The following is a 23,800-nucleotide window of genomic DNA, read 5'->3' on the forward strand; positions in this document are numbered from 1 at the left end:
CCTGCAGAAAACAGCACAGTCGCAACCGCATGCTAGCCCTAGAGCGCTTTTGTAGGCATCTGACAAGGTATTTTTTATATTTCAATTTTCACTCTTGTCGAGTACTGTTTCCTTCAGCTAATACACCTAAGCACTCCGAAGTACAAACACTCCGAAGTAAACACAAAATCATAAGTGTAAGCCTGCTAAGTATATATGTTTCTTGCTGACTATCAATAGTAATGTTTACAATATTCACAGTTGCTCCACAAGCAAGTGCTCTTTATGAATAGTATATTATCTGAATTATTCAAGAAAAATTATGTGTTTGATGAATTTATTAAATAACTCTTAAGCGGGGTCCGTCGACAGTTGGCAGCTGTTCTTTTCGCAGTTCGAATGTCAAATGAACCATCACCAAATACTCATGCCGCCTTAAATATCTTTATCGGTTGGGAAGCCAGACCAACACTTCAGACCTAACGTCTTCGGATCAAAGTAAGAATAGACTAACGGAAATATTGAATGAACAACTGGCACTGAGAAAACTCTTTTTATACAAGGAATCCAATCACGTGAGCTGACAAGAATGAACTCCGTTTTCAGAACCAACATTTATTATATTAAAATGCACATAGATATTTAGTTTAGGAAAGCGCCACGGTGTCGGCCCTCAAACAACTAAAATATATTTGTGTAAATCAGACAATGTGCAGCAGGACATATTACAATTTTATCATGACACAAACACCCTTAAGTATACTATGCATATGTTGGGAATCGATGACCTTGCAGTATTCTTCTTCATTGAAGACAAACTATGATAATACAACCGCCTATCAAATTTTATTATCTACAACGGCGAGCGTTTTTCATTGTTCCCTGGTGAGGTCAAAATAGAAACGAAACTTAAAAGTCCGGAGATTTCTTCCAAGCAGCGTTGACACCTGTACTCACAGTGTATTTAACAAGTAGATGAGTCATCGTGCAAATGTCTTTTCAGCTTCTTTACACAGATATATCAAGCTCAGAAGTTTAGAACAAAGGAATTGCTACGTAGTCCAGCACAGAAGAACAGTGCAAATGCTAAAACGGTTTGAGGTCGAGATAAAAAATACAGAACAAATTAATAACCAACTCTCGCGACTATATAATGGTCCCCTTTCAGGGCGGAAGCACTCACGCACTCCTTGAGAGCATTACACAAACTATGGGGTTGACTGAGACCACGCTGGTGTTGGGTGAGTTTTTAATTTATTTAGAGAATCTAAACATTGTGTAGGTGTAATACCGCGTTACAACGTTCCTACGTGCTCCATTGCCTGCAGTGTCTCTGGCCTTCTTCGCAAGCGCTGTGGCCCACAATTGCCAAAACGGAACAAGACCCGCCTCGGTAACAATTCTTTCATTACACATTTGAAAATAGTTCGCGTGCTGAAGTATAAACAAAATTAACGCATCTATGTAGGCCGCTTTTCTGTCGATATGTTTTTGAAGTACTCGATAACATTAAATGCGTCCGTAAAGTATTATTTAATGACGTAAACCTCGCACACGAAGCACCCTGTGTAAACAGGATCTTGCGATTATTACTTTCAATTTATTCATCCGGTTTAATATTTTCATAGGAGGAAAAAAGAGAAGGCTGCGACTATTACTGCTGGAACGCTGAGACCAATTCATGGGACAAATTTTTCTTCGGGAACGGAGAACGATGCTTTGTGAGTAGCAAATCTAATCTTGTTACCACACGTACGGGGTCCCGCGCATGCGGGTCATATGTGTTACATGTATGCTTTTCCCATACAGAGTGTAATTACTATTGTTTTCAAACATATTTACCGTAGCGTCTCTAGAATATGAAACTCCAAGAGGTGTACATACGGTTTTATATCTTTAGTTCCTATACTGCCATGTTTATGACAAAGGTTATCACTTTTCGGTGTTATGATTCCCTCACAAGAATACAGCTCAAGATGGTATAGTACTATATTATTTATATAAAATTAATTCCTTGTCTAAACATCTAAGTTCCATGATCTCGGATATGGGCGGGGACCATGGGCGTACCAACCGGGGGCGCAAGGGGGGCGCTTGCCCCCCCCCCCAGTTCACAGAGTGGGGGGGGGGGGGGGGGGCAAAGCATGTGTTTCCCCCCCCCCCCCCCCCTACCTGAAAAAGCCTCCACCGGGCACGGCAAACACTAGCCAGTGGTGCCACAGGTACACGAAGGGACCGCGCCGGCCATGTGCCAAAAACAAGTTGGTACGCCCCTGGCGGTGACTCTTCAGAATCACAAAACACAATTAAATGCTATATGCCCTAAACTTTGCCTTCTTCCCCTGAGCCGAGACAAAATGACTAGGGTGACCACACGTCCCGTTTCTGCCGGGACAGTCCCGTTTTTAAGGTCCACTTCTGCCGTCCCGTCTTTTTATGCCAATATAGAATCATGTCCCGTTTTCGCAGGAGTAAATATTTTCGAAATTGGCACCAAGCAGCAAACCGAAACTGTGCCCATTCGTTACAAGTATATTTTACAAAAATAAGCGTAGGTACTTTAAACTTTTTACCCAGAGAGTAAAATTTAGAACTGTTCTTGCCCACAAACACCTTCACTCTCGCGAAGACGCGTGTGTAGAAATATATATATATATATATATATATATATATATATATATATATATATATATATATATATATATATATATATATATATATATATATATATATATATATATATATATATATATATATTTGTATATATATATATATATATATATATATATTAGTTACTGGATATAGCACGGATGTAGAATCATGTAGGTATAGCATTCATCCAGAATGCCATTAAATTTTTTTATCCCAATCTCAAACTTTAATACCCTCCCTTCCCTCCCCTCCCCCCCCCCCCCCCCCCCCCTTTTCCGCTAGGATGTCCCGTTTTCTAGCTTGAGGAATATGGTCACCCTAAAAATGACTGTACATTGCCGTCCTGAAATTGAAGTTGGTAAAGAAGCAGAAATTATATGGCCACGTAATGTTGTAACGTAGCGTAAAACTGGCATCTATTAATATGATTTTACGTGGTCCAATAACGTCGTGTGACGCTGCGAAATCCCGTGACGTCACGTGACCTTGTTTTGCTGTACTCTCAGAAGGCGAAGGTTTCCCCCTAAATATAGCGTGAAAATGTTTCACATGACGGCACATTGTTAAATGAAAGTGTGATTTTCTGCTAAACCTAGGCAAAGGCGCTTCTCATTAAATTTTTGCGGATCGTGATCGTTTACTATACCGTTCGCAGGACTTTCGAACCCAAACTGTTTGCGGCTAGAGAAGGTGATATCTCCCAATAAAAAACGAAGAAATTGAGTTGACCGCTTCGTTTGACCGCAGTGCATATGACACACAACATAAATTAGTTCTATAAATGTGAGCAAGAGTAGTTGGAATACAATCATGATTTCCCAGAGCTGAACTGGTTGGTTGTTCATGCTTGTGTGATTTGAGTGAATGTGCATGTTCCTTGTATCTTCCTATCTTGTGTATTTCTTCCTTCGCTCAGTTGGAAAATATCACAAGCTGGAATAGAATCCTTTTATTATCAGGCAACATTCCCTTTTGGGTTCTTTATCACGCCATTTTTTTTTCAATCGCCACAGAACAAACGTTTGAAAATAATATTGTATCATATTTTGTTCATCTAAGAATGGAGTATTTCAGATAAACATTTATAATAAACGTAGGAGGGAAAATACGACGTCACATGACGTCGCGTCACTTCAGGTCGCGTGGAGCGTTTCCCCACTAAGTCTAGAGTAGTATTTGTAACGTTAAATGTTTCCCGTACATATCAAGACTACTTTTAGCAGCAGATTTAAGAGATTATGTGATATCATTCTTTGAACTGTTTCGTTACCGCAAATTATCTCTCAAGCGCATTTGCAATTTCAATCTTTTTTTTTTCCTTATTTGCAGTACAACGATGGTGGTGAGGGACTTTGTCAAAATGGAGAATGCCATTTGACAACCGATTCAAGTGTGCCCAATGACACTGATGTCTAAACTCCTGCTCCCACTGAAAAGCCGAAGCAAAATATGGAGAAACCGAAGAGGAGTAAGAAGCCTAAGGGCAACTCAACGAAAGATTAGGAAGGATACTTCTCATTAAACGTCTTGAAACTAAACCAGGCTAAATAAAGCTAAGGCACTGACTCTTTGCACTGTGTACACTGGTTGAGTGAGATAATCCTTTGAAAGATTTAAAGTCTTCCTTTCCTGGATTTTGCGTTGCATTTGTTCTGTTATGTATAGTTATGAATAAGACTTATATACCTCAGGTTACACCTTGGTATTGTAGTTCGTGTAAAGTTGATACTAAACCAAGCGACTATATAGCAGAACTGACTGATTCGGTATAGTCGTTAATATGTGACCGTATGAACATGGATGCTCAACAGTTTGTTACCGAAAGGTGAAGCCCTAAAATTTTGTCGGAGTAAGTTTCCAATCCTTTATAATTCTGACATTTTTAACCCTGGAGTGTGGGCAAACAAGACAGGACAGCACGAATTTCCTATTCATGTTGTCCTGTCTCTATGCTTCCCCGTACTCCAGAATTAGAAACGTTATTCATCTATTTATTTATTTTACTACCCACAACACCTAAAAAGGCATTACAGTAGTTGGGGGGGGGGGCACCAAAATATATACATGGTCAATACATTATAACAAATATGAAACGTCGTTATGCACGAAAAATCAAACACAACAAATTCAGTCCTAGAGTCATATATGATTATGAGATTTAAAGACACAACCGGACTTCGTAAAAAAACAGCTCTGACATTGGAATTTCTACACCCTCATTAGGTAATTTATTTCACGACATTAAGTGACCGCGGAAAAAAAGAACATTTAAAAACATCAGTTTTCCATTTATATAAATGAATTTGTTTTTTAATTATCTTTTCTGAAAGACATGTAAACAGGCTGTAGTAGATATTTTGATTTAGAGATACAAGCATTTTCGTAAAAAATGTTAATTTAAAGTTTCGAACGGAGGCATCAACACTTCTGACTCTGAGGCCTCCAACCCGGATACGACTTAAGTTTAGTAACTCTTACTCTGAAATCATAATTTCCCGTGACAAACCTGGCAGCGCGATTCAGATTTTTTTTTTTTCAATCTAATGTTTCAAATTTAGCGTATATGGGTCCCAGATTATACACGCATAATAAAAAATGGATCGTACATGTGAAAAATAGAAGGCTTCTCTTGAGCGATAATGAAGACAACCTAACATTACGTTTAATGAAACCTATTGACCGATTAGCCTTTTCAGTGATGTAGTCAACATGTTTGTTCCAAGTTAGAGCTGATGAAAAAATAACGCCTAGATATTTAGCCTCAGTTAAAAGCTTAACCGCCGACCCACCAATACAGTATGATGAGGCACAAAAAAAATAGTTTTCCTAGAAAACCTGATGTGAATACATTTCGATAGATTTAAAAACATGTTCATTTAAAACACCAAGCCTCAATCTTATCTAAGTCTCTTTAGAGAGCAAACATGTCTGTGTTGCAAGCCAGCGTCTCTCTATGAAACACAGTCATTGACATATATTCTTAAGATAGAGGAAACGTTTTCAAATATATATCGTTGATAATAAAAAACAAACAAGAGCGGTCATAGCACTGATTTCCGGGGGACACCAGAAGTAGCATTTACAAACTGGGACTGGAATCCAATAATTATTATGAACTGTTTCCTGGAATTCAAGTAATAACATACCCAACAAATAGCGTTATGATATATACTAAGCCTCTGAAGTTTAAACATTTTAAAGCTTTTTTTTTTAAATCCCCAAAAAATGCAATTGACCTGCTAATTTTTTATTGAATGATAGTGCTAAATCATGATAGAATTCCGTTAACTGCCTGGTGGAAGATGACCTGGAGGGGAAACCATGCTGAGTTGAAGTGAAAAAAAAATGAGTGCTAGGTGATTGATGAGATTGCTGTAAATTATGTGCTTCATTGTTTCGCAGGATTCGCTCATAAAAGAGATACGCCTATAGCTCAAAATTAGATTCTTGGGACCAGACTTGTGGATCGGGACAACATTTCCAGAATTCCAGTCAAGTGGTAAAGAACCAGAGTCAAAGGATACCTTAAATATAATGACCACGTAACAAGTTATAATATCAGCATATGGCTTTAAAATAGTCTGGAATATCATCGGAACCAGTCTCTGAACCGTGTTTTATTCTGGTTAGCAATTGAAAAATAGCTTCACATGAAATTGAATTTCGGTCATGTGTACCATAAGATTACAGGCAATATCTGAGTAAGTGTAGGGACACGTGACATGCGTAAATATGAACCTAAAGTAATCATTGAAGGCTATAGCCTTTAGGTTGCCTTCAGAAAGAAGGCTGCCATCGACGAGCAAAGACGAAACACCTACAGTATCCATGCGATTAGGCCTAATGATATTCCAGAACTCCTTAGGATTTTGGTGAGCTTGGCATTCAGCGTCGCGAAATTATTCGCTCGAGACGAAGGTATTGCACGTTTAAGAGATCCTACGTCCACTTGTTTATCATATGATGCGGAGTCATTACGTATATGCTGTATTGTTTCAGTGCACGTTTACTTTTATTTGTAAGCTTGCGCAGCTCAAAATTTCACCATGGCTTGTCACGACGTCGCTTAGACGAAAGAACTCTGGATAAAACAGAAATTTCAAGAGTTATTAATCTTTAAGATGAAGGTTTTTATGAATGTCCGTTTTATATTCAAAATGCTGGGTGTTACAGGACAGAGACCGCCGGAAACCGTGCTGGGTTACAAAATGTAGACCATTCTCGACCATGCATGTTGTTCATAAATTTTGAGCAAACGATATGATCCATGAACTAATTTGCAACAAATGTGAGGGAAATGAACCTATCGGTAATTCGTGGGGCTCTCTTTGTCAGCGCTCTGATATATCGGGCAGGGACTCCAGAAGTATATCTGATGTGTGGGAGCGGCGTCTTGGGTGCTCATGCGGCATTGTGTAGTTCACCTCTTTCTTTTTCTCTCTTTCTTTATTTATATATATATATATATATATATATATATATATATATATAAGAAATAAATAAATAAAAAGAGCTAGGTCTGGAAACGGGTGCTCTGAATGCTCGTGCGTTTCTACTAAGGGCTTTCACGAACTGCCAATTCATTAAACCTCATTCTAAAACTCATACAACATTAAGTCATCATATACGACCCTCATGATATATATATATATACATATAAACATATAAGGTACTTCACGTCAGGTGTGCAAATTGTATATTGCAAAAACTACGCATCGCACCAAAAAATAGCTTTTGTCGTTTCGGTCCTATAGGCCAGGTGTCTATTTAGGAACAGTATTGAAGTTTGAGAAAATCAAGTTGTGAAATTTTTCGGGTAAATACATTTTTAAATATTCAGTTTAAAGGCATGGTCTTATTTGGAAAACTGTTGATCATCATCCAAAAACACAAAATAAAAAAATGGGAGTGCGATAGTAGGCACGCGCTGCATTTTACAGCTCTCTGAATAGCCACTCAACTTCGACGGGTTTTTAAGTTTTGGATTTGAATCGGAACGCGTCTCGGTGCCGACGGCACCACGCCCCGTGGAGAAGTAGTGCAACCTGCCTCTGCTCCGTTGCGTGAGGACAGCGAAGCAGATGATGGATGCACTATATCTCCCCGGGGCGCGGTACCGTCGATGCCGAGAAGCGCTTTGATTGCAAACCGAAACTTAAAAACCCGTTGAAGTTGTGCTGTTTATCAGAAAGCTGTAAACTGCGAAGCGTGACTTCTTTTGCACTCCGATTATTTCATTTAGTGTTTATCGATGGTGCTCAGCAAGTTTGCAAATAAAACCATCCCCTTAACCTCAATATTTTAAAATAATTTATTACGCGACAATAATTAACAATTTAATTATCCCGAACTTTAATAGTTTTTCTAAGTAGGCCCCTTGCCTACTTAGAAACCCTGTACATACATAGATGCCGGGTGACATTTTTTATTCAAAACAGATTTTTTAAAAGAAGGCGTATTTACTGCTATACGTTAATGCCATGTTCACTTTATGTTTCTCGAGCTCGGTGGACACTCGAGGGGCAAACAACCGTCACTGTCTGGTGAGTAATTAACCAAAAGTCGTTAATTACCTTTTAATTAGTGAAATTAGATATATGTTTACATTTATAAACTTACTGAGCGTCATCGAAAACCACTGAATCAACTTTTTTACAACGACTTGAAGCTCGTGGGAAACTCGGGGGCGCGCCAAAATTACCACTCGTGAAGCAGCCCTGAAATAGTAGACGACTTTTGGCGCGTCTTTTTCAGTTCAAGACCCAATCGTCGCCCCGTCTTGGTCTCTCACTTCGCTAATTCCATAAATTAACCAGTCTACTCAAAAGCAAACAAACATGACATACTCGAGTCCAGGACCTATACCAACAGAGATAAGCTGAACTCGGCGTCGCGTTTAGCGGATAAGTCAAATTTTACTACGTCATGGCTGCATTGAGAGCTTTGCTGACTATTTAAAATTCTGAGTAAGTTCCGTTTCGCGCGTCATTTATAGCACCTTGTCCTGTGCTAAATTATATAAAACCAGCATTCACGCGGAGCTGGAAGCGTCCTCTAAGGGAAATGTACCTCAATACAACCTGCCCCATGCTGAAAAGATGTTTGATGTTTTCACTTAGCTTATGCCTACAGTTGGAGGAATTGATTGTCTTGAATAGTATGGTGGTCTTATCTAAGAGCAGCTTTCCGGAGGAAGGTTATATTTGTAATAAAATCAGCACGTAACCATTATACTATACTAGGTTCCTAAAAGTGTGGAAACAGCTCATATAACCCATTAAAAGAACAATGTCTTTGTACATTCACACAGAGAGCTCACGTTATCACCTGTGGGATTAGTACTTTGTTTTTTATGCATTCTGAAAGGAGAAGCTTTTATAGATTTGGAAATATTTTCCGATATTTTAGCACCCAAAATTTCCTATACTGTCACAGGTTCCCATTGGGAGATCTGAAACTTCTGAAGGCGTGGATGAAGAAAATGCCATCCGAAGTCTGAAAACACAGCAGATGCTGCAAGTTTCGCTCAGCGCATTTTGCGAATTCCTGCTTCTACCAGCTGGGCAGCAGGAGGTAGCTCAGAAAAAGACGTGTGCCGCTGAAGTTTTAACTTTCCGGCAACACGTCTAAGCGGTCACTTTGGAAGCGACAATGATCACAGCCCCACGGGGAACTCTTCAGCGCCAGCAACGCAAGCAAAGGCACAGGTACATTGCAGTGGATCGCTTTATTTATTTGCCTGAGAAAGACATATTTATTACAACGATGCATGTTTGCTTCATGCACACACTGTCATGCTCACATTTTACGTTAGTAACACAATAAAAAGAAATCTGCAGAGCATGGAGACGAAGAGGAGAATGCGTGGCATTTTAAGCGACTAGGTAAAGCTATTTCAATCCTGGGCTCTCATTGTCAGGAGCAAAAATATATATGTCGATATCCAAAAAAAAAAAAAAATGGCTGTGTTCGCAAAACTACCTGCCAAATGTGACAAGTATATATTTTAAGAGGAGTCGCTGCAAATTGGTTGATGAAAGAAACACGAGAAGCTACATTTATGGTTTGTGGCAAGTAAAGGAACACCAGTTCAAATCTTACGGCAGATTTCCTATGCGGAGCGCAATTTCGTCTGCCTGCTTCTTTTGCAGGGGTTGTGGTGACTACAGAACGCCGAGTTCTGATTGGCTCTGATTGAAGGATAGTCGGTCGACCTCAAAGCAAACTGCCTCGAGGTCTACCATTATTCTTCAATTAGGACCAATCAGTCGGCGTTCTGACGTCAGGACGATACCTGCAAAAGCAGCAGACAAAGCTGCGCACCGCATTGACAACAAAAAAATATATACACTATGAAGCGAGCTGCCTTGCTTATGATGAAATCAACTTGATAGGATGGAAGCTTGGGCGAGTTGGTGAACCATACTTGACGGTGACAGCGCAGGAAAAATCAATCTCACACCAGACACTCAGGAAGACAAGCGCACGCGCTGAACTTACAACTCTTGTGTATTCGATTACTTCATTTTTCTCTTCAACGTGTGGGTTGACTTTTCAGAACGTGATAAGTAGAGGAAGTAGCACGAAATACAAAGGAAATTTCTAAAGAGAAGGCAAAAGAACAGTAAAAGAGGAGCAAAATGAAGAAACGGAAAACATATCTAAACGAAACACTTTTACAAATCGTCCCTCTCCCTCATCGCTATCATTTAGATAGCAATTGGAGCTCTTTGGTCGACAGCGCTATAGAAGGACTACTTACACACTTGTCCTTCAGCTGTGCTATCCTTTCCGCTTCCATTATTTCTCTAGTCAATGCGTTTCTACTCCTACCTAGTACAGAACAATTTGCAAAATGTGCTACACAGCCGCAATCGCGACAATGGATTCCCAAGTGTCCAGCTACGACTCGGTGGGTGTTATAAAAATGCTCTGTTAAACGATCGTTCAGACACCTTCAAGTGGACAGAATATACGACTCCTTCAGTACAGTTTACAGCTCTTTTGGTGCTTTTTCGAACAACCAACTTCCCGGTGTGCCGATCCGTTTACCTTCCTGCACAGGCTTAGAAGCTTATTTGGTGCTGAAAAAGCAACATTAATGTTAATGCGGTTACCTATCTTTTTTAGACCGTGCGAAACTTTATGTATATATGGAACAATGGCCGTCCTTTTCTTTTCTGTACTGCGTTTAGGTCGTTCACCCCATCTTATTCTCTTTATTAAATCCTCTGCCACGGCTGTAAGTAATGCACTAGGATATCCTGTGGACTTTCTGTTAAACTGCTCCCCCCAGAAGTCATTGCCTTGTTTGGTGGTTTCACTCCTTCAGTTGGGCATGGGAAGAGAGTCTGTAAGATTTTGCGATCCGAGTGGCATCGCCAGGCTCGTCTGTACCGTGAGTGTCTTTATGCCCAGCAATGCGATAACGTCAGTCAATTGACTAGAGAAATAATGGAAGCGGAAAGGATAGCACAGCTGAAGGACAAGTGTGTAAGTAGTCCTTCTATAGCGCTGTCGACCAAAGAGCTCCAATTTCTATCTAAATGATAGCGATGAGGGAGAGGGACAATTTGTAAAAGTGTTTCGTTTAGATATGTTTTCCGTTTCTTCATTTTTCTTCTTTTTTACTGTTCTTTTGCCTTCTCTTTAGAATTTTCCTTTGTATTTCGTGCTACTTCTTCTACTTATCACGTACTGAAAAGTTAACCCAGACGTTGAAGAGAAAAATGAAGTAATCGAATACACAAGAGTTGTAAGTTCAGCGCGTGCGCTTGTCTTCCTGAGTGTCTGGTGCGAGATTGAATTTTCCTGCGGTGTCACCGTCAAGGATGAAATCAACTTTAGTGATTATGTGTTTTTTTTCTATTGGCAGGTCCTTGAGCCAGACTGTCTCTCCTTCAGAAGGACAGCCTGGGCCGGAGGTTACTTAATTAAGCCGCGGGGAGACTCCAGAAACCACCTCCGCTACTGTACCCGGAAGCAGTGCGGAGTCGACGCTCGAGGTCGTGCCCGAAGATGTGTCAGGGCGGCACCACGCTTGTTCCAAAGATCACAAATATTCAACTGTGTCACCATGACAGCATAGGTGTGCTCTGCGTAGCACTAGACGGAACCTACAGAGGCCAAGAAAATTGCTTAAACAGGCAAAAAAGGTTAACAGAAAGACGGCCAGGATAAAATGGCTGAATGGCCTCGTGTGAGAATTGAGAAAGCGGCTTCCTGGGCCAGAACACAACATTGTTGACAGCATCTTCACCGACACGCTGCGCAACCTCGTTCTGAGAACATCCATGAGAGCGAACAACAGGTAGGATCTTGTAGGACACGCACATCCTGTAGGACACGCACATTCTGTGCGCAAATTTGAGGATCCTGTAGGACACGCACATGCTTAGGACACGCACATCCTGTGCGCAAGCCTTCGCACAGGATGTGCGGAACTTTGTCTTCACGATCCACTTTTACTCGACCAAGGCGTACAAGTTTCAGCGCAAGGAGGTAAGGCTATTCCCACCCAAGTGCTCACCAAAAATGGGCAGCGCTGATGGATTCAAGTCCATGCTTCACCAGGGAGTCCTTCATTAGAGTCACACAAGAAGCCCAGAAGGGACGTATTCTAGTCAGCCTGATGGCAGACGAAATGAGCTTGAGAAACAAGTGGAGCGGGACGGCGAAGGGATCATCGGGTACCTGTGCCACGGCATCCTCAACAACGATTGCGTCGGCTATGCCAAACACGCGCTTGTGTTTCCGGCCGTGGCGTTGAACAGAAGCTTGTTAGTGAACAGAAGGTTATCCTGCAAAACTTTGACAAGAGGGCCAAAAGAGGCAAAAACTGGCTTCTAAGGTTGCAGACTGCGACGATGGTCACTGCCTGCAAGACCTCACTTTTCGGGAGGTTCGAAAATTTTTCTCTTGCTTAGTCAGTTGGGAGTCAGTCCCATTGTGCCATTATCATAAGATAGTGCCGGAGTATAACTTAAAGCCTAAAATACACCACATGTACTGTCAGCAAAGTGGCTCTAAAAAGTAGTGGTTCTCCAAGAGCGTTTTACAAAGTTGGTCGTGTTTTGAATGCAGAGACAAGGCCACGGCTGCATTAAAGCACCGAGAAAGAAACACTGCGGACTTGCCCACTTCAACAGAAGGCATACATAAAGACTTGGTGGAACACGCAGAAAGAATCATGATTTCAGCAAAAGCAAGAACTGAAACATTTTCACCTCCTACGAAGCTTTGCAAGCTGGAAAGTTCAGAGAGACCAAGAAGCCTCCATACTTTGACTGATTAGACATTACGACCGCTCGATAAAAGCGCGTAGGCTAAAGCGGCCAGTGTGCGACAGACTGGCTGGTTGACAACCAACATGCACTTGAAGGAAGTGGACAACAGTTTTGTTGTGTACGTTTAGACAGAGAAAATATACTTAGCCCCCACGGACGTCGGCATCTTTGTTTAGGTAAGAAATTCAGCCAGTGCAGTGCCACTGCTAGCCTACAGGTCATTAACATGCATCACGCAGTAGTGATACACAACTGCACGCCGGTGCTATGCCCATTGAGATCAAAATAAGCAGAGGTAGAGACTGAACACCAAACATCTTGGTTCTGTAACGTAAGGTTTCGCTCCACCTGCTCCATGCTGCGGTGCACAAACGCACTCGGCCAATGATTCTAAGCCCCAACACCGCGTGTGGTGGCGGTACGAAGATGTACACCCACCGGCAATATGAAGGTGAACGCCGGACCGTCGACCGCTCCGTACTATCAGCGCCATACCGTGGCTGACACGGCAGCCGCGTCATGGCGCTGATAGCACGAAGCGGCTGACGGTCCGGCCTTCACCTTCATATTGCCGGGGGGTGTACGCTTGTTTTGCTGGTGTGTGGATAGCAAAATCTCGGTACACAAGAAACATGTCTATAACGTTACCCGCCTCCAGATAATTTAGATCGGCACCCCAAGTACGGAGAGGTCACGGAGAACTTGTTCATTACGAGGGCCAAAATGCCGACCATACGAGGAGCTTGGCGGCACTTTCCCTCGATCAAGTTACTTTACCCTAAACCATAGCCTCCTATGTACGGACAAAGCCTGACAGATTGCCACGACAAACGGCCGCCGAAATTGAAAAGGTAGAGCAGCAGACAACGGTTGAGAGTAGAGCCACTTGATGGGCGCCCCGCTGTGCCGAGACGCCGAAACACACTTCTCTCGAGCGAACAAGGCTGTTTTGGGTCGGCGTTAGGCGAGTTGTGCTTTTTTCCTGCAATCCCAGAAAAAAAATGGTATATTCTTCACCCCTTGTCCCATATACGACACCCCATAACTTCAGTTCGACGTTCAGCGCATCGACGTCGGACAGACGGCCTCAACTTTTTAGATGGGCTTGAGAACGCTGCGATAAAACTAATTGAATAGCTAAAGTACGTATCAAAGACCACAGAAAGAAGACACTGAGGTCTTGCAGTAGGTCCAAGAAAACCCCGATTCTTTTTTTCGTAGTGAGTAAAACGTACATTAATTATTTTAATAAGTTGTACCACACGGCTATCAATCCTCTCGTGAAAGTTAGTACAGTTAGATCGACGTCAGTGCGCTGTACGTTGAACTGGCGTTTTGGGTTGTATTCCATGGGACAAAGGGCGTAAGAACACACCCGTTTTTAAAGTGGACGTTCGAAGACTACAGAACGAAAACACCGAGGTTTTGCCTTAGGGGCAAGAAAACCCCGACTTCTCTTTTTTTTTTTTTTGTCAGTAACACTTACACTAGCTATTTTAATAAGTTGTACCACTCGGTTAACAAGCGGTTTTTGAAATTTGGTACCGTCGGTTCGACGTCATCTCTCTGTACGTCGAAGTTAAATAGTTTGTTGTTGGGCGAGTTGGTGAATACATAGTTTTGCGCAAAAACGACGGACACAAGAGAGAGAAACAAACAGGAGCGCAACTTACAACTGTATGAAGGAAACCTTTAGAAAACATACTGTTTAGCGGTATACTGCGTGGAGAAGTATACCGCTAAACAGTACGACTTCAAGCGTATTCGCATCCAGAAAGAAATTAAAAGTGTTCTCGAAGATGAAGAGCATGGCGGCCCAGTCCTTTCGGAGGGCTGTGCACACGCTGGCGACAACAAGCTTCCACAGCGAAGGCATAGGAATTTCTCCGCTGCTTCGACGAGGTTGTCGCCAGAGTGCACAGGCCTCGGAGAGTTTTGTCAGACAGTTGCGGTAGGTTGTTTAAACTGACGAAAATAATCCCTGGAGAAGGGGAACAAGAGGGACAGAGGACAAACATAAATCTCCAAACACAGCTAGGTGACTGGTGAGCGACCGAAAAAATCCGCCTGGTCCGGGTATCGAACCCGGGACCTCTCCATTACAAGTGGAGCGCTCTATCAACTGAGCTAACCAGGGGTTAGACGTCAGTAGAGCAAACGGGTTTTATCAGCTGCCACCAGTCTCACGCCAACAAGGGTGAAGCTTGCGATTTAAGGTTATAATTATAGTGCAATTAAATGCAAAGGTGCAAGCGAGCTCGCTTGCACCTTTGCATTTAATTGCACTATAATTGTTTAAACTGTTCGTACACATAATATGGTCAGAAGGCGGAAAACAGTTGCTGCGCCATCGCACATTGCCCGTACGGCTGTCTGTCTCCGATGCCTCCACCGTGCTTTGGTACCGACAACGCTTGTCAACAATAAGATGGCGACGCTGTCAGTGTTGTCAGATCACAAAGCAATTTCGCATAAGTCCTATTAACAAAATACAACAACGCAACAACATATGTAGGGTACAAAAGAAAAAAAAAACATATAAGCTCCAATGGCAAGCTTGAAAATTAATGCCTAGGTCATTGTAGCAATTGCACTCGTTCCCTCACAACGTTAGGCTTAAATTTTTTGAAATAAAATGTAGCACGGGATTGGTTGAAACCTTCTCTCCAGCAGCTGTTGAAAGGACGCGTAATTTTTGGGTTCTGAACAAATGCAGTTCCTGGCTTTATCGAGGTGGGCAGGTGGTTACATTCAGTGCTGGTCTTTGGTATGAATGAATGAAAAACTATTACCGTTACCGTTTTGAATAAAAAGTAACGCCCGTTACTTTAGTGTTTATTTTTTAAATTCTGAATTAACATGGTTTAATGTTAATTAAACCATGTTAAATGTTAAGGTATGCCTATACGCGCCATATTTCATGAAGCATTAAATTTAAGCAGAGACCGAACATGAGTACTTTATCTTTTTTATGTTTTCCACTAAATACTCACGAGGAGAAACCTAGCAAAAAACGCGAAAATCTGAAAATTACCATAACTTGGCGCCTAAAAACACGACAAAAAATTAAAGTGTGACATTTTACGTGCAATTTAGACAACAGCTTTAGCAAAGTGACGCCAAATTGATATATAAAGTTCAAGAAATAGCCTCAGCACTCCACACGATTGTGGTAAAGTTATAGGAGCTTTAAGACCTTAGCAGGACGCTATATTGTTGAGACATGATTTTTTTTTCGCACTTGCCAATCTTGTTGACAGAATACGATGTATGTCACGTGCATTGTATTAGAGACAAAGCTTTCTAAGAAAAAACCTCGCTTAAAATAGATACTGCGAATAAATTTCCTTCCTTAGTTTTATTTTACGTTCGCTCAAAAGGCATATAGTTCTCATGAACAGATCGAACGTAACAAATATTGTTTTTTCTGGCATAGCCCATGCCTTCAAAACCGTTTTTTTTACGATAGAGAGGCTTCAACACGCATTTCTACTAACCTTTCAAAACAATTGCGATATTCCTTTTTTGTTGAGACCAGCACGAAAAAATATATATTAAGCAGTACATTTTGAAGATATGTTTCGTGAAACACCATCAAATATAGCAGCCTGCGCCTAGGGTTCTGCATAGTCGCTCCAAGAATGGTTTATTATCTGTCGAGTCTCCTGGATAAAAAAGACAGGTATATAACTTTGCGTAGTGTTTTTGACAGGTATAGACACAATTTTGCGTAGTGTTTTTGACAGGTATAGACATTATTTCCGCGCAATTTTGCATGTCAATAAAAACCGTGTTCAAAAAAGGTGTTCTTACAACGTTCTTATAATTGAATGTCTAACCATAAATGAAATTTATACAACCGCATTCCTGATCAAAACTATGTCTGAGATGTAAACGTAATAACAAAAGCCGTGAGCATGGTTACTGAGAACATGAATCAGCTTCGCAGTAGCGGAGGCCTTAATATTTGACTGCAAGTTTATTTCTAAAGAACCGCTTCCATATTCTGTTTTGGTGTCTCGGCGCTCCAGAATAAATTAATACTTCGTAATTCTTTTTGTTTGTTTAGTATTACAATATTAGTTACGATAGATACTCTGAAGGCAAATATGTGTTAGATAAAACCTTTAAGGGTGGTTTTACTTGAATTGGATTTTCTGTGTTTCATTCCTTGCAGTGTCTCTGGCCTTCTTCGCATGCGCTGTGGCCCACAATTACCAAAACAAAACGAGACCCGACTCGGTAACAATTCTTTCAATACACATTTGAAAATATTTTGTGTGCTAAAGTATGAACAAAACCAACGCGTCTATCTAGGTTGCTCTTCTGTCAAAATGTTTTTGAAGCACTTGATGAATTTAAACGCGTCCGGAAAATATTATGTATTTGTGTAAATCATGCACGCGAAGCACCCTATGTAAACAAAGATTTTGCGAATACTACTTTCAATTTAATCCTCCGGTTTATTATTTCTATAGGAGGAAAATAGAGAAGGCTGGGCGACTATTACTGCTGGAACGCTGAGACCAAATCATGGGACACAGTTTTCTTTGGGAACAAAGAACGATGCTTTGTAAGTAGCAAATGTAATCTTGTAATGTAATGTTACCATACGTCGGGCTCCCGCGCATGCGGGTCATATGTTTTACATGTATGTTTTTCCTATGCGGAGTGTAATTCCTTTTATTTTCAAACATATACAGAGTGGCGTCTTTGAATTTGAAACACCAAGAGGTGTATAGGTGGTTTTATTCCTTTAGTTGCTCTACTGGCATGTTTATGCCGAAGGTAATCATTTTTTTGTGCTATGATTCCCTCAAAAAGAATACAGCTGAAGATTGTATGGTACCATGATATTTATATGGAATTGATTCCTACTCTAAACATCTATGTTCCATCATCTCGGATATTGGTGGTGACTCTTCAAAATCACGAAAAAAATTAAATTTTATATGCTCGAAACTTTGCCTTCTTCCCCTGAACCGAAACGAAATGATTGTACCTTGCCTTGTTCTAAAAATGAAGTTGGTAAAGAAGCAGCAATTATATTTCCACGTAATACTGTGACGTAGAGTGAAACTGACATCCATTAATATGATCTAGCATGGTTCAGTAAACTCATGTGACGCTGCGAAATCCCATGACATCACGTGACCTTGTTTTGCTGTTCTCTCGGAAAATAAAGGTTCCCAATAAATATAGCAAGGAATTACTTTACATGACGGCACATTGTTAAATGAAAATGTGATTTCCTGCTAAACCTAGCCAAAGGCGCTTCTCATTCTATTTTTGCGGATCATGACCCTTTACTATACCGTTCACAGGAGTTTCTAAAGCAGACTGCTGCTAATGAAGGTGATGTCTCCCAATAAAAAGTGAAGAATTTGAGTCGACAGCTTCGTCCGACCGCTGTGCATATGACAAACAACATAAATTAGTTTTATAAATGCGAGAAAGGGTAGTTGGAATACAATCATGATTTGCTAGAACTGAGCTGGTTGGTTATTCACGCTTGTGAGATTTAAGTAAATGTGTATGTTCCTTGTGTTTCTCAATGTTGTGTATTTCTTCCTTCGTTCAGCTGGAAAATCTCACAAGCTGGAATAGAATCGTTTTACTATAAGGCAACATTCTCTTTTGGGTTCTTTAAAACGCCATTTTTTTTCAATGGCTACACCACAAACATTTGAAAATAATATTGTATTATATTTTAATTCATCCAAGAATGAAGTATTTCAGATAAACAATAATAATAAAGGTAGCAGGGAAAATACGAGGTCATATGATGTCGCGTCACGTGTGATCGCGTGGAGCGTTTCCCTACTAAGTCTAGAGTAGTATTTGTTACGTTAAATGTAGCCGGTACTTTTCATGGCTACATTCAGCAGCAGATTTAAGAGAATATGTGATATCATGCTTTCAACTGTTCCGTCACCGCAAATTACATCTCAAGCGCATTTGCAATTTCAATCTTTTTTTTTTCTTAATTTCAGTACAACGATGGTGGTGAGGGACTATGTCAAAATGGAGAATGCCATTTGACAACCGATTCAAGTGTGCCCAATGACACTGATGTCTAAACTCCTGCTCCCACAGAAAAGCCGAAGCAAAAAATTAAGAAACCGAAGAAGTGTACGAAGTCTAAGGGCAAGACGAAGCAATATTAGGAAGGAAACTCCTGATTAAAAGTCCCGAAACTAACCCAGGCTAAATAATGCTAAGGCACTGACTGTTTGTACAGTGTACACTGGTTGATATAGAAAATCCGCTGAAACCTTTAGGCTCTTTTCCTCTACATTTTGTGTTGCATTTGTTATGTTTTGTATAGTTATGAATGATATTTATGTCTCCTGTTTCACCTTCCAATTGTAGTATGGCTCAAAGCCGAGACTAAACCAAGCGACTAGAACGCAGTACATTATGACTCATTATGGTCGTTGTATTTGACCCCATGAATGCAAATGTTCAACTGTTTGTTACCGAAAGCTGAAGCCCTAACATTTTGTGGGAGTAAGTTTTGGATCATTTATAATTCTGATGTTTTTAACCCTGGAGAGTGGGAAAACAAGACAGGATAACACGAATATCCTATTCGGGCTGCCCTGTCCATATTTCCCAGTTCTTCATAATTAAACGCGTTTTTATCTATTTATTTATTTTACTACCTGCAATCGCTAAAAAAGCATTACAGTAGGGAGGGCGGGGGGCACGAAAACAATTTTACATGATCAATACATTATAACAAATATAAAACGTCGTTACACACACAAAAAAAAATCGTCTTAGAGTCACATAAACATAATATTTAAACATACAACTAAAGTTCGTAAAAAAACAGCTCTGACATTCAAATTTCTACAACCTCATTAGGTAATTTATTCCAGACATGAATTTCCGGCGGAAAAAAAAAGATTCAAAAGCATCAGTTCTCCATTTATATGGATTAATTTTCTTTGAACTATCTTTTCTGAGAGACACGTAAACAGGCTGTAGTCGATATGTTGATTTAGAGATACAAGTATTTTCATGAAAAACGTTAAATAAAAATTTCAAACGGAGGCACTGATGCCTCTGACTCAGAGGCCTCCAACCCAGAGACGACTTAAGTTTAGTAACACTTACTCTGAAATCATTATTTTCCGTAACAAACCTGGCAGCGTGATTCCAGGGGTTTTTTTTTTCGATCTGATATTCCAGATTTAGCTTATAGGGGTCCCAGATTCTACACGTATAATCAAGAATGGGTCGTACATGTGAAAAATAGGAGGTTTCTTTTAGCGACGATGAAGCCAACCTAAACTTACGTTTAATGAAACCTAGTGACCGACTATAGCCTTTGCAGTGATGTAGTCAACATGTTTGTTCCAAGTTAAAGCTGATGAAAAAATAAGTCCTAGACATTTAGCCTCAGTTAAAAGTTTAACCGGCGACCCACCAATTCAGTATGATGAGGCAAAAAAATTAATTTTCCTAGTATACCTGACGTGAATAGATTTCAATAGATCTAAAAACAGGCTCATTGAAAATACCAAGCCTCAATATTATCAGAGTCGTTTTGGAGAGCAAACATGTCAGTGCTGCCAACAATGTTTCTCTATAAAACACAGTCATTTGCATATAGACGCTTAACACACGCGCCGGATTGAGCAGCCATAGCCGCCCTTCTCTTGTCTTACCGAGATGCCGAGCCAGTGAAGCGGGCGTTGACGGGTCTTCACAAGGGCTGATGCTGGGCACAAGAACACAGTAGCATCTAAAATGGCAATAACCTGTCCTGCTGTGGTAATGATGAAGTGAAGCGAACGGAATAAGAGGGAACAAAAACTGAAGGTCAGTTATGGCGGCGCCCATGCACAGTTGCTGTAAAGCGTCTATGATCCATGTTAGAGGAAACGTTTTCAACTATACATCGTTCAGAAGAAAAAAAAAAAACAAAAAAAAAAACAAGTGCAGTCCTCGCACCGATTTCTCAGGGACACCAGAAGTAACATTTACGATCGGGGACTTGAATTCAATAATTACCACGGACTGTTTCCTGGAATTCAAGTAATCCGCTATCCAACAAATAACGCTAGGATCAGTATGAAGCTTCGGAAGTTTAAACATTAGGAGAGCATAAAGAACCATATCGAAACCTTTTTTTTTAAAATCTGAAAGAATGCAGTTGACCTGCTTACATTTATTGAATGATAGTACTAAATCATGATAGAATTCCGTTAACTGCGTGGTGCAAGATGACCCGGAGCGGAAACCATGCTGAGCTGAAGTAAAAAAAATTAATTAGTGCTAGGTGGTTTATGAGATTGCTGTAAATTATGTGCTCCATTGTTTTACAGGATTCGCTGATGAGAGAGATAGGCCTATTGTTCTCAACCAGATTTTTCGGACCAGACTTGTGGATCGGTACAACATTTGCAGACTTCCAGTCAAGTGGTAAAGAAGCAGAGCTTCGGGATACCGAAAATTTATTGACCACGTAACAAGATATAATTTCATCACAAGGCTTTATAATAGTGTTTGGACTATCATCGGGACCAGTCTCTGAACCGTGTTTTATTTTGGTTAGCAATTGAAAAATAACTTGCACATGAAATTGAATTTCGGGCATGTATACTATAAGATTAGAAGCAACATCTGAGTAAGTGTAGTGACACGTAGTGACATCTGCAAATACGGACCTAAAGTAATCATTGGAGGAGATAGACTAAAGTTGCCCTCAGAGAGAAGGTTACCATAAACGAGCGAAGACGAAACACCTACAGTATCCCTGCGATTAGAGCTAATGATCTTCCAGAAATCCTTAGGATTTTGTTGAGCTTGGCATTCAGCGTAGCAAAATATTTTCTCGATACGAAGGAGTTTCTACCTCTACTAGTTTATTATATGATGCGGAGTCATTACGTGCGGTATTGTTTTAGTGCACGTTAATTTTTATTTGTAAGATTGCGCAGCTCAAAATTTAGCCATGGTTTGTCACGACGTCGCTTGGGCGAAATAACTCTAGATGGAACAAACATTTCTAGAGTTGTTAATCTGGCTTTGAAAACGTTACATAATAAATTAACCTCACCCGCGGTACCAATTTTTTAAAAGACAGGAAGGAATGAACTGCGGTTTTCAGATGAGCCAGTATAATCACTTCTATCAAATAAAAACTCCTCTTCGGACGAAGCAAAACACTGTGTTCATCCCCGGTCTAAGTGACCTTATGGTCACTTAGACCGGAGATGACTGCTCCAGGCCGTAGTGGTTGATAAGATTAATAAGTGGAGAATATACACCAGAAGAGCTAACAGTCAAGGGATTATGGTCTAATCGGCTACAACCACGACAAAACCATCACCGACAACAAAAAAGCATTATACCAAGGAAAAATTAGGTTAACATCACTTGCCGGAGGTCTATAAAAATAGCCTATAGTAAGATAATCGCCATTCTCAAGATAGACGCGGCACCAGACAGTTTCATATAATAAGCCACTAAAATCAATTTTGCACCTTTTTACACTTTCATGAATGAGCGAAAAGACACCATCACCGGTACCATTCGTATCTTTACGGTGCACAGTAAAATTGGGCGGAAAAACTTCCAGATCGGAGACAGAGCCTTCAAGCCAGGGTTAAGTCCCGATAACAATACTAGCATTAGTGATAGAGATTTAAGCAGCGAGGTTGTCTGCTTAAGCTCGCTTCTGCTTAGCAAATATCCAGCCCCTTTGTGGAACAACGTTGCAATAACTTCGTCTGTTCAGGCGTTTTAGAACAAGAATCGTTCGGAGGAATGAATTTGAATACTTGAGATAGTTCCCTTGGAATAATATAATTAGATTGCGTCCAACGTGGAAGGGAAATGTTTCACGTGACGACTCTTTGTAAGAACGAGCTCCCATGGCCCGACTTAACATACTGCCATGGGCTATAACTTCTACATCGAGAAGACGAAATATACCACGCTCTAACTAAGATCCTTCACCGTTTAATGAACAGCGACTCGGGTGAGTCAACTGTACTTGAGTCACATTTAAAGAAGGAGCTATACATCAAGTTTAGAACTTATGTTGTGTGCGCCAGCAAGACGATTTTTAGTATGGTTCAATTGTAGGCACAAAATGCTGTTGCGATATGAACAAGAAGATTTGAATTTTGGTACATATAGTGTAAATAAAATTAGCACGAATTACTGCCTCAAGGTATTGAAAAGCAGTCAGAGTAATTGTATTACTTTTGGAAAGTAATTGTAATGTAATGTCCTTTCTTTTAGTCTTGCAGTTTGTAATGCATTTTTTTTTTTTTTGCAGTTTTAAGAAAACTAATTAGTAATGTAATTTACTTTAAGTCACCACTCAAGCAAAAGCACGTGTTCGTACGAAGGCACTCCAAGTTAAAGCGGTAGGTCAGAGAAACAGTGGTCAGAGCACATCGGAGCGCTGCGACTTTATGGACGGCGCGATCCGACTATCTAAGAGCGCCCTGAAAGAGTCGGGTAAATATACTTAGAGCGTCAAAATTTGACCAGCCAAATGGGCATCAGTGTATCAAAGCGCTCCAAAAGGCTGGGAATGGACCAGCCGAATATATAAAAAAATTTCGAATGTTGTTTCACCAGCCAGTTGCGCTACGCCACCGCTGTCGCAATGCATCCAGGGATCTTCAGTCTTTCTGTAAGTGCCCCAACTTCAGTGGAACTCTGCGCGCGTGCAGAAACGGGATGGTACGAAGCGTATCGAGCACTGTCGCCCGACTTTTGTGAACTAAGGTTATGGCCGCTTCACGCATATGCTGAACTCTTGGTGACGTAGGTTTATGGCAAGTATACACATTTTTCACAAGGGCGCAGCCATGCTGAATGGCGTCACTTCCACTATGCATTAATACATCGTTACG

The 23,800-nt window shown here is 40.7% G+C and overlaps 2 protein-coding genes across 3 annotated transcripts in view; one reads left to right on the plus strand and one right to left on the minus strand.

Annotated features, from left to right (window-relative positions):
* LOC115331410 overlaps window positions 1-23,800 on the minus strand; it is a 112,707-nt gene that overhangs the window by 52,256 nt on the left and 36,651 nt on the right. The window lies entirely within an intron of this gene.
* Window positions 1,154-19,011, plus strand: LOC115331412. Of its 2 annotated transcripts, none has more exons than XM_040210574.2 (4): window positions 1,154-1,220; window positions 1,308-1,372; window positions 1,608-1,700; window positions 3,961-4,210. In XM_040210574.2, the coding sequence occupies exons 1-4, from the start codon at window positions 1,190-1,192 to the stop codon at window positions 4,045-4,047; spliced, it is 276 nt and encodes a 91-aa protein (XP_040066508.1). In that variant the 5' UTR covers window positions 1,154-1,189; the 3' UTR covers window positions 4,048-4,210. The 2 variants fall into 2 exon arrangements, with proteins under 2 accessions (XP_040066508.1, XP_040066509.2); XM_040210575.2 differs by lacking the exon at window positions 3,961-4,210 and adding an exon at window positions 18,911-19,011 and having other exon boundaries at window positions 1,156-1,220.

The sequence above is a fragment of the Ixodes scapularis genome, unplaced genomic scaffold (assembly GCF_016920785.2).
Source record: "Ixodes scapularis isolate PalLabHiFi unplaced genomic scaffold, ASM1692078v2 PGA_scaffold1__304_contigs__length_218370807, whole genome shotgun sequence".
NCBI lineage: Eukaryota > Metazoa > Arthropoda > Arachnida > Ixodida > Ixodidae > Ixodes > Ixodes scapularis.